Below are 14,849 nucleotides of genomic sequence, written 5' to 3'. Positions count from 1 at the left end.
AGAAAGTTATTTTTTCCATTTGTCTGGTATAAATCTTTCCTGTTTTAAGCCTTGGTCATGAACCTGAAATAACACATATAACTAATTACTAAACCCTAACACGGGTCACCTCCTCTTGGGCGTGTGGTAAGATCTGTTCCCCACAAGATCCACGCTCTCGACTCTGTACCTGAGTCCAGTCGCCAGGTAGCTGTCTGCCTTGCAAGCTTTCTAAACATAGAACAACTACTGCCATTTTTTGGATCTGGAATGTTCCCTGCCCCAGGAGAGAGACTCTCAGACTTACACAGAAATCTCTCTTTTGGCTTCCCCAAATACACTCAACCCAGCCTCCAGCTCTAGGCAGCCTGTGACGCTTAACTCCTGACTTCAGCCTGACCCTCGAATCACCCCGACAGCTAACATCCAGTCATTCCCAAGCTAGGAGGCATTCTCTGCCTTCCTACGGCTAACTTAACCCTAACGTCTGCTGTTCATGTAATGCACCACCAAACACAATCCCAGCACGGTAACGTGACCCAAGAGAAGTATTACAGAGAAGCAGCAGAAGTGGGAAGAGAGAGCGGCTGAGAGAATAAAGAAGAGACTTTTCCAATTTACTACAGACTCAGGCTGGAAATCAGCAACGTGGAGACTGAAGCGGCTCCTTGACTCTCGTCTAATTTCATTGTCTCATCCGGGTGCCTAGAGCACCTCTTGAGCTACGTATATACAAAGTGTGTGTGTATCTGCGGAGGGTGTCCAAACCTCTCAGCAGATTCTCAAACGGTAAAAGAAAAATGCTGGAAATCATTGCCCTGATGAAATGCTACCAATTCACATACAACACTGTACAAAGTCTCTACAAAGCTGAAAAACAGTATGGTGTTTAGATGATGTATCCAGTTTAAGAAAACCCTACTTTATCTTTCAAATTCATTCATGTCAACAAGTTTACAACTTCACAGAGACCTACCCCAGGCTGAGTCAGGAGCATGACATTAGGCAAAGCCTCAGAAAGAGGCTATTTAAAGTACCAGCTAAAGAGCAGGTGTCACCTTGTACGTCCAAGGGTAGACTCAGGGATCTGGACACGCAGTCCGACGGGATGTGAGCATCACGGGCTGCTGGCCCGTCGGAGGCCGACGAAGAACACTCCAGCCCGTCACCGCCCACCAGCACGGACCAAGCTGAAGACGTGAAATTCCACCACCATCCACACAACAGCTTCAGGAATGGGCACCAGGCCAAGAAACGTGGTTTCTAGCAAGGTGTGAAGTCTACCTTGAAAGAGTATAACATCGCTGTGAAAATATTTCTGCTGCTTTCACACAACACGAGCTAGTACAAAAAACACTGCTATTGTAATTATGTGGACTCAGTAAAACCCAACGAGGCCCTCTTGGCCTCCAACAGCGGATGGAGAATAGACACGGTAAGAGTTTTCTTGAGATCCTGGAGGACTGAGATAGAAGATACTCATCTGTTTTTCTCTAGATGCTGTGTTGGTTCAGAAGCATGAGCTTTTATCCTTCAAACCATCCCCCATCCTTTATACGTTCCATGTACTAAGAACAAATAACTAGAGGGCTTCCCACCACCTAAATTATATTCAGAAACCTTGAGTTACCATCAAGGACAAATGCCTTTGCCTCCTTAAATGTGACCTTCCCTAGCCACTCACTGATGGGGGGAATAACAGCCTGTCTCCCTGAAGCCTTCCAGATATTCAGGAAAGGGAGCCGGCTGACAGTTGCCTCTGCGCCACAAACAACCCTGCATCGACTGCTCGCGAAAACTTAGTTGGGCCCTTTAAATATTCGTCCTCTGCCAGTTGGCGCAGTGCTGAGCTGGCCCAGCAGAGGTGCTGGAGAGACCCTTCGAGCGGCCTCTGGCTGGATCCCCGCGCCTGTGCCCTTCGGTGCGGGCAGCGGCAGCCGCCCCCCAGGACTGCCCCTCTTGGGCGGTTCCACAGCACAGTGCTTCCTGCAAGACACCTCCCCCGAAACAGCTTCCCCTGGCACCTCAGAAGCAGATTTCCAGCAAATTCCAGAGGGTGGATGTCCAGCGATTCCATCAGCATGAAACCACTACCAGCTGGTGCCCCTCGGGAGCCACAGACGGGGTGCGGGGGTCGGGTGGGGGGAAGCTCTTTCCTTGGGGCTCAGCCTCAGGGTGGGGGCGTCAGCTGCTCCTGTAGCTGCTAGTCCCACGCCCTCTAGAGTTCTCTTCTTACCCGCCAACCCCGCATCCCCCGATTCTCTGTGTTACACTTAATAATCCTGTATATTAAGCTTGCCCTGATCGAGTCACAGGCACTCACTGCCTTGCAATCCAGCCCTGACTGACACACCTGCTCCTTGGGAAGCCTGGGGCAGGAGAAACAGCTCTGAGAGTGAAAAGCTGAGGGGTGAACCGCCACGCACTTGACACTGTGAGCTGCCATGTTTCGCAGAGCGGACGTCAGCAGAACGAGGGAGGCATTCGAATACCACGTTCACCAACTGCTACTCAGTGCAGGACCCTGGGTTAGAGAAAGGACGAGGCACAGGGAAGAAAGGGCGACCTTTTAGGCACTGACTGGCCAGTTGGAGAAATCAGATATACGCAAACGAGCAGCTCCAGGCAGTAAGTGCTGACAGCTCCCCGAGGTCATGGACAGTAAGCCACGCGTCAGTGTCGGGGCCTCAGGCTGAGAGGCCACGTGTTCCGGCCTTGTCATAAGCAAGAACTAATTATCTGCACAGGCGCTGCGCCACAGAAAACAGAGACCAGGCTCGCTGTAACCCCCCCCGCCCCCCAGTAACCGGGTGTTACCCAAGTCCAACATATCGTGGGTCCTGGCTGTGACCAGCCACCTTTTGCTTCACTGTCAAGAGATATACCAGAGTAAACATTTGGGTAGAGAAAAAGAATTTTAAAACAGAAAAGCCATTTCAGTGTAAGTGTGTCTCTGACAGGGGGAGTCCTTCCTAAAAGATTTTCAGGAAGAGATTAGGGAAACATGGTGACTATAATCTATCAAGGCCAAATAAAAACGCCTTCAGGGCTTCCCTGGTGGCGCAGTGGTTGAGAGTCCGCCTGCCGATGCAGGGGACACGGGTTCGTGCCCCGGTCTGGGAGGATCCCACATGCAGCGGAGCGGCTGGGCCCGGAAGCCATGGCCGCTGAGCCTGCGCGTCCGGAGCCTGTGCTCCGCAACGGGAGAGGCCGCAGCAGTGAGAGGCCCGCGTAACGCAAAAAAAAAAAAAAAAAAAAACAACGCCTTCAATAAAGCCCACTCCACATGAGGCTATTAAGGAAACCCAATCACCACATGGTGGAGAATAAAACCTGTCATTCACTGAAGGACAGAAGAGTGATTCGGGGTAGAGAGCAAGAAGAAAGAGACTGTGCTTGGATCACCACAAGACTGACACTGGGGGAGCCCGGGAAAAGCAGCCCAGGAACAGTAGGGTTCTAATGAACCATCTGTAAAGTGGGAGAGAGTATCAAAGGGGGAAAAATAAAATTTTCTAATGATAAATGAGAGTGGTTTTCTAACAAGAATGGAGCACGATAGAGGCTAAAGGGGTTGTTTGTAATGAAGGATGTCTATACCAGGATTGAGCCATTACAGACAAGTCTATGGAGAAGTCCCTTACCCGCACTCCTACAAGGGGAAACGGGGAGCAACAGTGATCACTTATAAAAAGGGGCATGGGATGGGATATGAACCTCACACAGACATCGTGATGAAGTAGTATAGAGCAATCGTTGTGGTCAAAATTATAGCAAAAGCTTACTTCTCAGGACTTCCCTGGTGTCACAGTGGTTAAGAATCCGCCTGCCAATGCAGGGGACACGGGTTCAAGCCCTGGTCCAGGAAGATCCCACATGCCACGAAGCAACTAAGCCTGTGCGCCACAACTACTGAGCTTGCACTCTAGAGCTCATGAGCCACACCTACTGAGCCCATGTACCACAACTACTGAAGCCCGCATGCCTAGAGCCTGTGCTCCGCAACAAGAGAAGCCACCGCAATGAGAAGCCCGTGCACCGCAACGAAGAGTAGCCCCCGCTCACCGCAGCTAGAGAAAGCCCACGTGCAGCAACGAAGACCCAATGCAGCCAAAAAAAAAAAAAACTAAGAAAAAAAAGCTTACTTCTCTATACAACTTCATTTATCTCTTCTATGAAAATATGCTCCTTTGTTTCTGTGTGAATATTCATGAATCATATATTATAAAGTATTTACAACTTCTCCATAATATCACCACATCTTCAGTTATTAAGACTTAAAGTTTTGTATTTCGTAGACCAGTAAAAATTTCAAAAAATTCAAGGCAGACAAAAATAAATAAATAAATTTACCAAAAAAAAAAAAGAAAGAAGGGGGAGGGGAGAAGGGTGAAAGGAAGGAACGGAGGAAGAAACGTAGCATTTAGAATTTTTTTTTACAATAATGAAGATGGGACTAGGCAGAAAGGAAGGCTCAGCATGAATAAACTATCACTTGCACAAGTGTATGTAATAGAAAGACCCTGGATAACACCTACCCAGAGGAAATCATCAAACAGGGATAGAGACACGGAGGAAACAAAGCCTCTGCAGCCAAGAGTGGAGAGTAAACTGCAGAATGTCTGCCCCCTGCCCACCCCGTGCATTCGCAGGCCCCCTGAACAGGGCACCACCAGCGAGACAGGACAGGCATCTCCAGAGACCAAAGGAAAGCGGAGCTTCTTCGAGCACTGGTCCAGGTGTGTACTTTTTAATTAATATATTTAAATCAGATTAAATAGGTACAGGATTCATATGGGCTCCCTCCAGTGGGTCCAGCAAACACATGAAATCTGCTATCTTTTGCAAAAATAAATGTCTCAATAAATGTTTTCCAAAAATTTAGTTTCGAAGCTATGGAACAGTGGTTCTCAAACTTTTCAGTCTCAGAGATCCTTCTACGCTCCAAAAAATCCATAACATCTTGATTCCTTTGCAAACACTGATGACGCCTGTGCCACCACCACTCGCCCTGCCTTCACCTCACAGGAAATCACTGTCTTGCTTTCGGTGTTTATCGTTCCCATGTACTTTTTTCACACCTACCTACAAATTTATGTAACAAAAAAACTGTGTGGTACCTACATATTTATGTAACAAAAAAACTGTGTGGCTGTGGTGTGCATGCACGTGTGTGTGTTGAGGAGGAGCTGGAGCTCGTGCACGCAGACAGAGAGCGAGAGGGAAGGAGCACAGACTAAGGGCACAGTGAGAGCACGTACTGTTGGGCACATTTTGAAATACCTATTAGGAAGATATCCTAGTTTAGTATCACTCATAATTTATTTGCTTCTCTCAACGTTTTATTAAAACCTCATCCAAGTTGACATGGTACCTCTAGTTTATTTATGTTAACTGCTGTGAAGCACTCAATGCACACTTAGAGCCCATTGTCCTTTATTTGTAACACCTAAAAGAAAAATGCCAGATCCCAGAGCGCACAATTTGAGAAAGAAAAAAAAAAAAAGGAAAACTACCAAATAACTCTACAAAGTGGTGGCAACTACATACACTCCCCGTCGAAGGGTGTAAGATTTATGGTTCCTCTAGATACTCGGTATTGTCAAGATTATTAAATTTTGCTAATCTAATCAGTTTGTAGGAATATCTGGTTGCTTTAATTTGCATTTCCTTATTTACCGATAAAACCGATCCTTGTTTATTGGCTGATCTCATGCTTCTTCCATCAACAGGCTGTTAATGTTCTTTGCCCATTTTTCTTTCTTAAAAAAAAAATTACACGATCGATTTATAAAAAGTGTATGTCATTTTAAATAGTAATAAAAGCACATACATGTTTGCTCACCACCCATATCCATTTTCAGAAACGAGAATAGTACCAAAAACCTTGCAGCCCCTTGCATGCCCGTACCTGATCACAATCCCCTGCCACTCCTTGTAGAGGTAACAACCAAACTTAATGTTTAAATTATTCCCCTGCTTTCCATAACTTGTCCACACATGCACAAACACCAAAATAATATATTGGTTAGCTCTGCCCATGTCTTAAACTTTACATAAATGCAATCATACAATGTACGCTTTTAAAACTTTCTTTGCCTAATGCTACTTTCTATATTCATTCATGTTAATATATTTGATTGTGATTTATTCATTTTCACAAATATATGAATACCATACCATACTGATAGTGCTATGAACATTCTCACTATCTGCTGATAGAAGCACTCAAGACGCATCTGAACTACACACTTGAGAGTGGGGTTCCAGGTGTGGGTTTTATACTCCCTCAGAGCATTCTCACGGCTCCACATATCGGCCAACTCTTGGTATTTCAGATTTTTTCCTACTGGATTCTTTTTATCATACTGAGACCTTTATATCTGATCAACAATAACCCTCTGTTAGTTATATGCATAGCAGATTTCTCCACCCAGCCTGATGCTTGCCTTTTAACTTTGTTTAAGAATTCTTTTATTAGGTGTTAAGTTTTACCTTAACGCAGTCAACTTTAAAATTTTTCTTCCACTAAGGATTTTTCTTGTTTAGGAATTCTCGATTTAAGAGACTGTGTTCTACCCACAAGGTGATAACAATAATCTCTTGTATTTTCTTCTCAAGTTTTGAAGACTTCCTTTTCACAAATGGATTGTGAAACCATCCGGAGTTGAATTTTGCATTTGGTGTGAGGTAGAGACCAAGTGTTCTTTCCTCTACAGACAACTGTCTCAGAGCAATTCATGTGGAATCCATCATCTCCCCACTTATTAACATCACTTCCATTTTATAATGAAAATGAACTCCCAAATATGAGGAGAGCTGTTTCAAAGTTCTCTATTTGACTAAACTTGTGCCAATGCAAAACCATCTTAATAACTGGAGCATTATGAGTCTTGATGCTTGGTAAGGCGTGTCCCCTTACACTGGTGCTCTTAAATTTTTTTCTGGCTATTTGTAAACTTGCTCTTCCTATAAATTTGAAAATCAGTCCTTCAACTTCTCCAAAACACGCAGTAGACATTTTTATTAGATTTACGATGAATTTATAGATTGATTTGGGGAAAGCTGTCATCTTCATGAATCTAGGAACATGGTATATCGTTCCTTTGTCTCTCCTTCCTTTCCTTTGTCTCTTCTTCCTTTACGTCTTTTAATAATATCTGATAATTTTATCTACAAGTATCTTGAACATCTTCTGCAACAATGATACCTAGATTCTTCGAAGTTTTAGTTGATGTTATGAATAAAATCTTTATTCCATTTTATTTTCTAACTGGCTATACCTGTAGATAAGAAATGTATTTTTGTATATTGTCTTTGTATCCAACAGCACTGCTGAACTCTCTTATGAGCACTAATAATTGATCTGGATATCTATTCAATTTCCTAGGTAGCCCATCATGTCATCCATAAATGAGGCAGCTTTATCTCATGTTTCCCAATGCTTAGATCTTCATTTCTCTTTCTGGTTTACTGCATAAACTAGAACCTCCCACACAGTGATGGCAAGCAACCCTGAATTGTTGCTAATTTGATGGGACTGTTTATAATGATTCACCACTAATTATGATGTATGCTGTGAGTGCTTGACAAATATCATTCATAATGTTAAGGAAGTTCCCTTCTGTTCCTAGCTTGCTAAAAGTTTTTATCATATTAATGTCATCAAATGCTTTTTTAACGTCCTAAAACATTAAATGCCACCAAATGATTTTCCCACATCTACTGAGGTGATCACATGCTTTTTCCCCTTGTATCAGTTAATATCATATAATGTAATACATGCATAGTAATAATGTGGTAGGACACAATACTCCAACAAATTACATTTGCAAACATTTCATTTAATAATTCTGTACCTGTTCATTAGAAATGAGAATAATCTGTGTTCATAAAGATGAAACCTCTAATATTATCTTTTTTATCTAATTTGTTATTAACAAGTCTAACATGAAATGAGTTTGATAGGTCCCTCTTTTTCTATTTTTTGAGAAAGACTACAAGTCTTTCAGATTTTATAAAACCTCACAGTAAAATCATCTCAGAATGATGGAAGAGAGGCTATTAATTCTAGATTTAATCAGTTTCAGTTTTCTACTGAATGTAACCTGTGCTCACGCTCTAGTGTTTAGTATCTCCCGCCTCCCGTTATTTTTTTAATCTTAACTGTTGTCTTCCCCGTGAAACCAGGGACCTCCTCATGACTGTGTGATACCTTCTTACAGCCCCGGATCCCAGTTCATGTTCAGCAAATTTTTTTTTTTATTGACAGACTGACTGATCCCAATGTTTTCCTTCAGTCTTTTTCTTCGAACTTTTATTAGGAAAATTTCAAACACATGCAAAAATAGAAAGGATAATGTTGGATTCATCATGTATCCAACACCCGGCTTCAATAATTGACAATTCATGACCAATCCTCTTACATTCACCCCCAGACACCTACCCCCCATTATTTTGAAGAAAATCCAGACATCATTTTGCTCATGTGTATTTCAATATGTATCTCTGAAAGAGAATGACTGTATAAAAATACACTACCATTGTTATACCTTAGAAAAGTAAAAATAAAGAACTCCTTAAATTCAAATATTCAGTTGGTGTTCAAATTTCCAATGGTCTCAAATCTTTTTTCTTGAAAGGTGTTTTCTCTTGACAGGATCTACACACTGTGACTGAGATCTGTCCTTTTCAGCTATAGGCACCATCCACTGTCTTCCCCTTTTGTTTTCCTTGCTTTTATTTGAAGAAACTGAATCATTTATCCTGTAGAGCAGTGCTGCTCAAACTGTCTACGGTAAAGAGACAGTTTTAGATTTCTAATCGGTCTCGAAATGATACACGGTGCTACTGCACAAAACCACCACCCAGACTGAGCACATGCAGCTCACCAAGAGCATCTGGGAACACCTGGACCAGTCTGCATGCAGAGCCACAGAAGTCCTCTGACAACAGGCTTGACTATGACGGTCTAAACATTTCTAATCACTTACTTCTGATTCTTGTACTTATTTCATTACGCAGATCTCATCTTGAGGAACACTGCTGTAGAATTTCGTCAGGCTGGATTTTGCTTATCACATCTACATGGTATAGTTTAATGTGTTTCTCTGTCCTCTGTATCTCCTATAAATTTGGTTGTTGGATCTAGCTATTTGAACTGATTTAGGTCCAAAGTTTTGGGCAGGACTTCACAGGTGGCATTGTATTCTTCCATCAGGAGACATGTAAGTCTGACTGCCCCGCTTTCTGTGATGGTAGTGGCCACTGGTGAACAGTGTTACCACCAGGACTTAATGTCAAACCCCTCTAGTCAATCTGGTTCCCACAGTTTGTTCTCTGGGAGACTCCTAAGGAAGTTCTCCTCTTCTCGGCCCCTGGCTTCCCCCACCGTCTCAGTTTCTGACACAGTGCAGATCTGCCAGCCAGCGGTGAAGCGCTTAGCGAGACGCTGTCAGCCAGGGTGTTGGAGTTGTCTGTGGTTTGGGGTTCTGCTATTCCAGGTGCTGTGTCTGTTTTGTAAGACTTGGGACTACTAAAAACTATACAACCCAATTCCCACTTTTGAGAACAATGTTGTTTGCTTTTAGCAGGGTTTTAATTGTTTTTAATAATATATTTAAAACGAAGTGTATGGCCCGTACTTTTTTTTAGCTGCATCCCGTCCATTTTGCTTTATTAATGTTAACTGTGATGGTACAACTTAAGTGGGTCGACCAAGTTCCTACGTAATAAAGTGACTATTTCCCCCATGCCCGAGCAGTTTGAGATACATCCTAATATTTCTCTTTAACCCATGAATCTATAGTTGTGAATTTTTAGATGGCTGAGGATATGGAAACTTTTAGTATCCTTTTCTTACTGCTTTCTACATCAACTACATTGTAGTCAGGCATGGTTCTATTAATGTTACTGATTCTTTGACATTTGTTTACGACTTCAACTGTCACCTAGTACGTGGGCAACATGTTTTTTTAAAATTTATTTATTTATTTATTTATTTTTGGCTGCACTGGGTCTTCGTTGCTGCACGCAGGGTTTCTCTAGTTGCGGCAAGCAGGGGCTACTCTTTGTTGCGGTGCATGGGCTCCTCATTGAGGTGGCTTCTCTTGTTGTGGAGCATGGGCTCCAGGCATGTGGGCTTCAGTAGTTGTGGCACACGGGCTCAGTAGTTGGGGCGCATGGGCTTAGTTGCTCCTCGGCATGTGGGATCTTCCCGGACCAGGGCTCAAACCCGTGTCTCCTGCACTGGCATGCGGATTATTAACCAATGAACCACTAGGGAAGCCCCTTATTTTTTTAAGTTATTCCGTGTGACTATATACCTCCAGCTCTTGGGTACAGGATTTATGTATATGTCTGTCTGTCTGTCCAAACACACAGAAATACACACACACACACACACACACACACACACACACACACTTACAGCATTTTAAACATAAACATAATCAAGCCTCTTAACCATATTTTTCAGATTTCCTGTATCTTTACTCACTTTGTCTGCTTAATCCATTGGTTTTCGATTGAGGTCATTTAAAATCTTCTACTATGATTATGAATTTGTCAAACTTAACTTTTATTTCTTCAGTTTTGGTTTCTACATTACGGCTATGATGTTGGGCACATTAAAATTCCTAAGTCATAAAGCATCCTGGTCGATGTATTATCCCTCTTTATTCATAGTTAATATTTCTTCCATATATTCTATTCTATCTAATATTAATAATTGCTTTACCAGCTTTCCTTTAGTAAGTATTTGCTTGATATATATTTTCCTGCCCTTTACTCTCAACCTCTGGTATGACTCTACTTCAGGTTTCTCTAATTGAAAAATGTCCAGTCTGATAAGGTATGTCTTTAAATTGGTAAATTTAACACATTTATATTTGTGAATACTGATACATCTTACCTTGTCTCGAAACACAGAAGGGTTTTATTCACAATTAATAGTTAAATAAAATATACATCGTCATAGTTCATCCATTTCTGTGTTTATCCTTGTTCCTTTACCCCATACCTCTCTGTGCACTTTCCTCCTTGCTGAAATATACCATGTAGTGATGAAAACAATGATTACCGAGATTATGAAATAACAGGAAAACTTTAAAGGATGACAATATAGTTTTGTAAATTATATATGTAGCATGATTAAAACTATTGAGAAAAATCCTATTCCTAGGGTAATAAACTGAAAGAAGGAAACAAATGTTTTTGAGATTTAAGATTAGGTCAGACTTAGTACCAACACTATAGCTGAGGCCAGGAATCCACAAAACTCCACCCCTCTCTCTCCAACACCGTTCCTGGAACTAAAGCCCCACTTGGGTCCCAAGCAGCTCCTCTATGAAAAGCAACAGACCACAGTAGAACAGGTGAAGTTCAGGGTTGACTCTGCCACCAGCTGGCTGGGTAATACTGGGCAAGTCGCTAACCTACTGGGGCTTCAGATTCCTTGTGGTCGAAGTGGGAATAATCTGTCTCACAAGTTTTTATTACGAGGAGTAAACGAAACACGGCACGTGGAATTACTTTATCAAACTATATTCTTAGACACATACGTGTACGTGTGTGTGTGTGTAATCTTTCTAACTAGAAGCAGAATCTTTCTAACTAGCGCCTGCTCCCCGCTAAACTGGACCAGACCCCGCACAAGTGTGAAATGAGATGAGGTTAATTCCCTCCCCGCTCCCTGTTTCCCACCGTCTAAGGGAGCCTGGATTTTTTCCACCACTAACACACCAGTGTGTGTCTTGCAGCCTCCTCTCCTCTGCCATTCCCACGGCTTGCAGGCTTACCAACCAGGGAGCACCGTCCTTGCTCATTTTTGTAATGAGATAAACTGGGCTATGCACCTGCCACTGCCGTGACCTGGACACCCTGTCACTGGTGTCACACCTCCGCTGGCTCATTAGCTGTAGGTGATATTCCATCACTTGGTCATATTTCCCAGACTTCGACCTGTCTTTGTCCATTTCCCTTTTGTTTCCTAATAAATCTGTATCCTTGTTAATAGTTATTACTCCTAACACAGAAAATAGTCAGCTTTTCCTAGTAGCAAAAGCGCTCATCCAAGCAGCTCTGGGATCAAGCCTGGGTGGCCTTTTGTGTAAAGCTAATACCTATTTCTGAATTCCCAGGAAGGCAGCACATCCTGAAGCTAACGGCCCTCTCTCCTAAAACACGACTCATGTAACACAACACACGGCGGTTACTCACCAGCCTGAGGATCCTATACTGTTCCTGCTCATATCCGACAACCCACTAACCTGGTGTTTTGTGGGAAGGAGTTTTGTGACAATTATTCCCCCTGTTTCAGTGAACGTGTTTGGAAGAAGTACTATAGGAGTAATGCCTCATTAATTCCATTTGTTTCTCACATAAAAACGGAGATGGTTTTAAAATATGTTAATGAAAGACAAGTGATACTGCACTTTTTTAGGAAATAGACTCAAGCTTTAAGGAATATTCATAAATTGCCAAAAAAAAGAAAAAAGCTGTGCACAACGTATTAGGACGTCAGCTAACAGGTGCAAGGAGTTGGGTGCTTTTGAGAATGGCCGGAATATCAGATTTCCTGATCAAAAAGGCTCTATGCATCCAAACACGTATTTCAAGAAGAGCAATAATGAAAATGTCTCAAAAAGAGAAAATGTCAAGCACCCACAAGTGTAAAGCAGGGGACGGTAAGGACAGAGTGCGGGACAAGAAGACAGCTTACAGTCTCAGCCACTAAACCACCAGTCCCCAGGCTACCTAAGAAATTCATTCGCGCCTAACACCGGGAACATGTAATTAACCTCCGCTAACTGAGATGTGGGGTAACCAGACCTCGGGTCTCAGGGCTGCATCTCGAGTCATCCGGGACTGGGGGTAACTGTGAGCCACTGACTACCCACTCATAAGGAAAAACCCAGAGACAGGCACGATGGGACTGGAAGGAAAAGGACTGACACAAGGAAACAAAGGCCTGCCAATTTCTGCGGCTACTGACACAACACATCAGCCAGAAAACACTGAGCTCCGCCTACAAAGAGGACGCCAGCCAGGATGGATAACGCACGGGTGCAGAACACGGTCAAGGACCCCGTGGGGCTTGGCTGAGATAAACCGCAGTGGCCTCCACGACACCACACAGGCCATCCTCCAAGCCCACGAGGGGCCGCACTCACCTGGTGCCGGGAGAAGAGCCGCACGGCCTCCAGCTGGTGGAACACAGGGTGGTGCTGGGCGTCGATCTGGTCACGCCGGTACACGTCGCCCACCACCAAGAAGGCGTCTAGCCCCGCACGCAGCAGGTCCCACTGGTGCGCGGACGTGTGCGCGCGCAGCATGTGGGTCGCGTTCAGGTAATAGCTGTCGCCCTTCTTCCGGCTGGGGTGGTCGGCCGGGACGAGCAGGCTGTCGAAGTTCTGCCAGGTGGTGACCACCGGGGAGAGGTCGTCGTAGACAGAGAAGAGAGGCGTCCCCGAGCGGCCCACGTACTGCGCATAGAAGTGCTGCTTCACCCTCTCCTTGATCAGCCACAGCGGGTGATGCGGCCGGTTGTGCAGGTTCCTGCCGACCCTGGACAGGACCTTGCGGGACAGGTTGCTGTAGCCATCCTGGGGGTAGGACTTGCCCAGCAGCTCCACCGCGCCGCCCGGGGCCCCGAGGGCTCCCCGGGTGGCGGGCTCCGGGGCAGCGGGCCTCGCGCCCGAGGCCTGATGCTCAGGGCCTCGGCAGACCCCGCTGGCCTTCCTCGCCAGGTGGACGTGCACCTGGGCAGCTCTCCTGAGAGCCCAGCGAACCATCGCAGCAACTCCTTTCACGGGTTCTGGAAAGAGCACACACATAAGCACCAGTCATGTTTCACTCTGCAGAAAGTAAGGGGGGGGGGCGGGAGGGCCCTGTCTCCCACCAGCTCCCCACCACCCTACTGATGTCTGCCTCCCCCTCCGCCACTCAGAGCGAACAGCCAATTAAGGAAATCTGCCCAGAGGCTTATACCCTCTGCTCCACATCAAGAGAATCACGGACGTCACGCTTAGATCCCTAATCTCTAGCTGTCCTCCCCTGACATTTAGATCCATGAGTGTAAAGAAAATTTCCCTTATCAGGTCACATCATGTCCCGGACCCCTCACGCTGAATAAAACTATCAACGTGATGACTTTCTTTCTTTTTTAATTTATTTATTTTTTTGTTTTGTTTTTGGCTGCGTGCGGGCTCTAGTTGCGGTGAGCGGGGGCTACTCTTCGTTGCGGTGCGTGGGCTTCTCACTGCAGTGGGTTCTCTTGTTGTGGAGCACGCGCTCTCGCACGTGGGCTTCAGTAGTTGTGGTACGTGGGTTCAGTAGTTGTGGTTCGCGGGCTCTAGAGTGCAGGCTCTGTAGTTGTGGCTCACGGGCTTAGTTGCTCCACGCATGTGGGATCTTCCCAGACCAGGGCTCGAACCTGTGTCCCCTGCATTGGCAGGTGGATTCTTCACCACTGCGCCACCAGGGAAGTCCCATGACTTTCTTTTATTTTGACTACTTTTGGGGGTCTCATTCCTTAAAGGAAACCCATGATTACGTCATGTCTCTGAAGGATGGAAGGAGAATGTCTGAAACGCCATCCTGCCCATTTCACCCTCGTTAACCACCAAGCTCTGCTCACTCCTGACAACATGTGACTTCTGATTAGTTCACCATATTACAGGATGACATGAGCAAAGCTTTTCTTTTGGATGTTTCCAATAAAATACACCAATTTAGGTAATCGCTATTTTTATGTGATTTTTTAAAAATAAAAATGAAAAACTTAAGGAAATATTACACAGAGTGATAGACTATACCAGTGGACAGCTGAAATTATTTTTATAGATGCAAATCTTTTCTGTCCTCACATC

At 44.5% G+C, this 14,849-nt stretch overlaps 1 protein-coding gene across 6 annotated transcripts in view; it reads right to left on the bottom strand.

The window, feature by feature from the left end:
- FARS2 (phenylalanyl-tRNA synthetase 2, mitochondrial) overlaps positions 1-14,849 on the bottom strand; it is a 383,657-nt gene that overhangs the window by 295,760 nt on the left and 73,048 nt on the right. For 5 of the 6 annotated variants that reach the window (XM_027128279.1, XM_027128281.1, XM_027128276.1 and 2 more), the window contains exon 3: positions 13,152-13,795. The exons of the other annotated variant lie outside the window; for it this stretch is intronic. In XM_027128279.1, coding sequence (XP_026984080.1) covers positions 13,152-13,772 — 621 coding nt within the window. In that variant the 5' untranslated portion in view covers positions 13,773-13,795. The remainder of the gene's footprint in view (positions 1-13,151; positions 13,796-14,849) is intronic. 6 annotated transcript variants of the gene reach the window in all.

The sequence above is a fragment of the Aethalodelphis obliquidens genome, unplaced genomic scaffold (genome assembly GCF_003676395.1).
Source record: "Aethalodelphis obliquidens isolate GAN/ISIS:26980383/991018 unplaced genomic scaffold, ASM367639v1 scaffold34, whole genome shotgun sequence".
NCBI lineage: Eukaryota > Metazoa > Chordata > Mammalia > Artiodactyla > Delphinidae > Aethalodelphis > Aethalodelphis obliquidens.
Note: the sequence above shows the minus strand (reverse complement) of the source record. Positions and strands in the feature narration are given on the sequence as shown.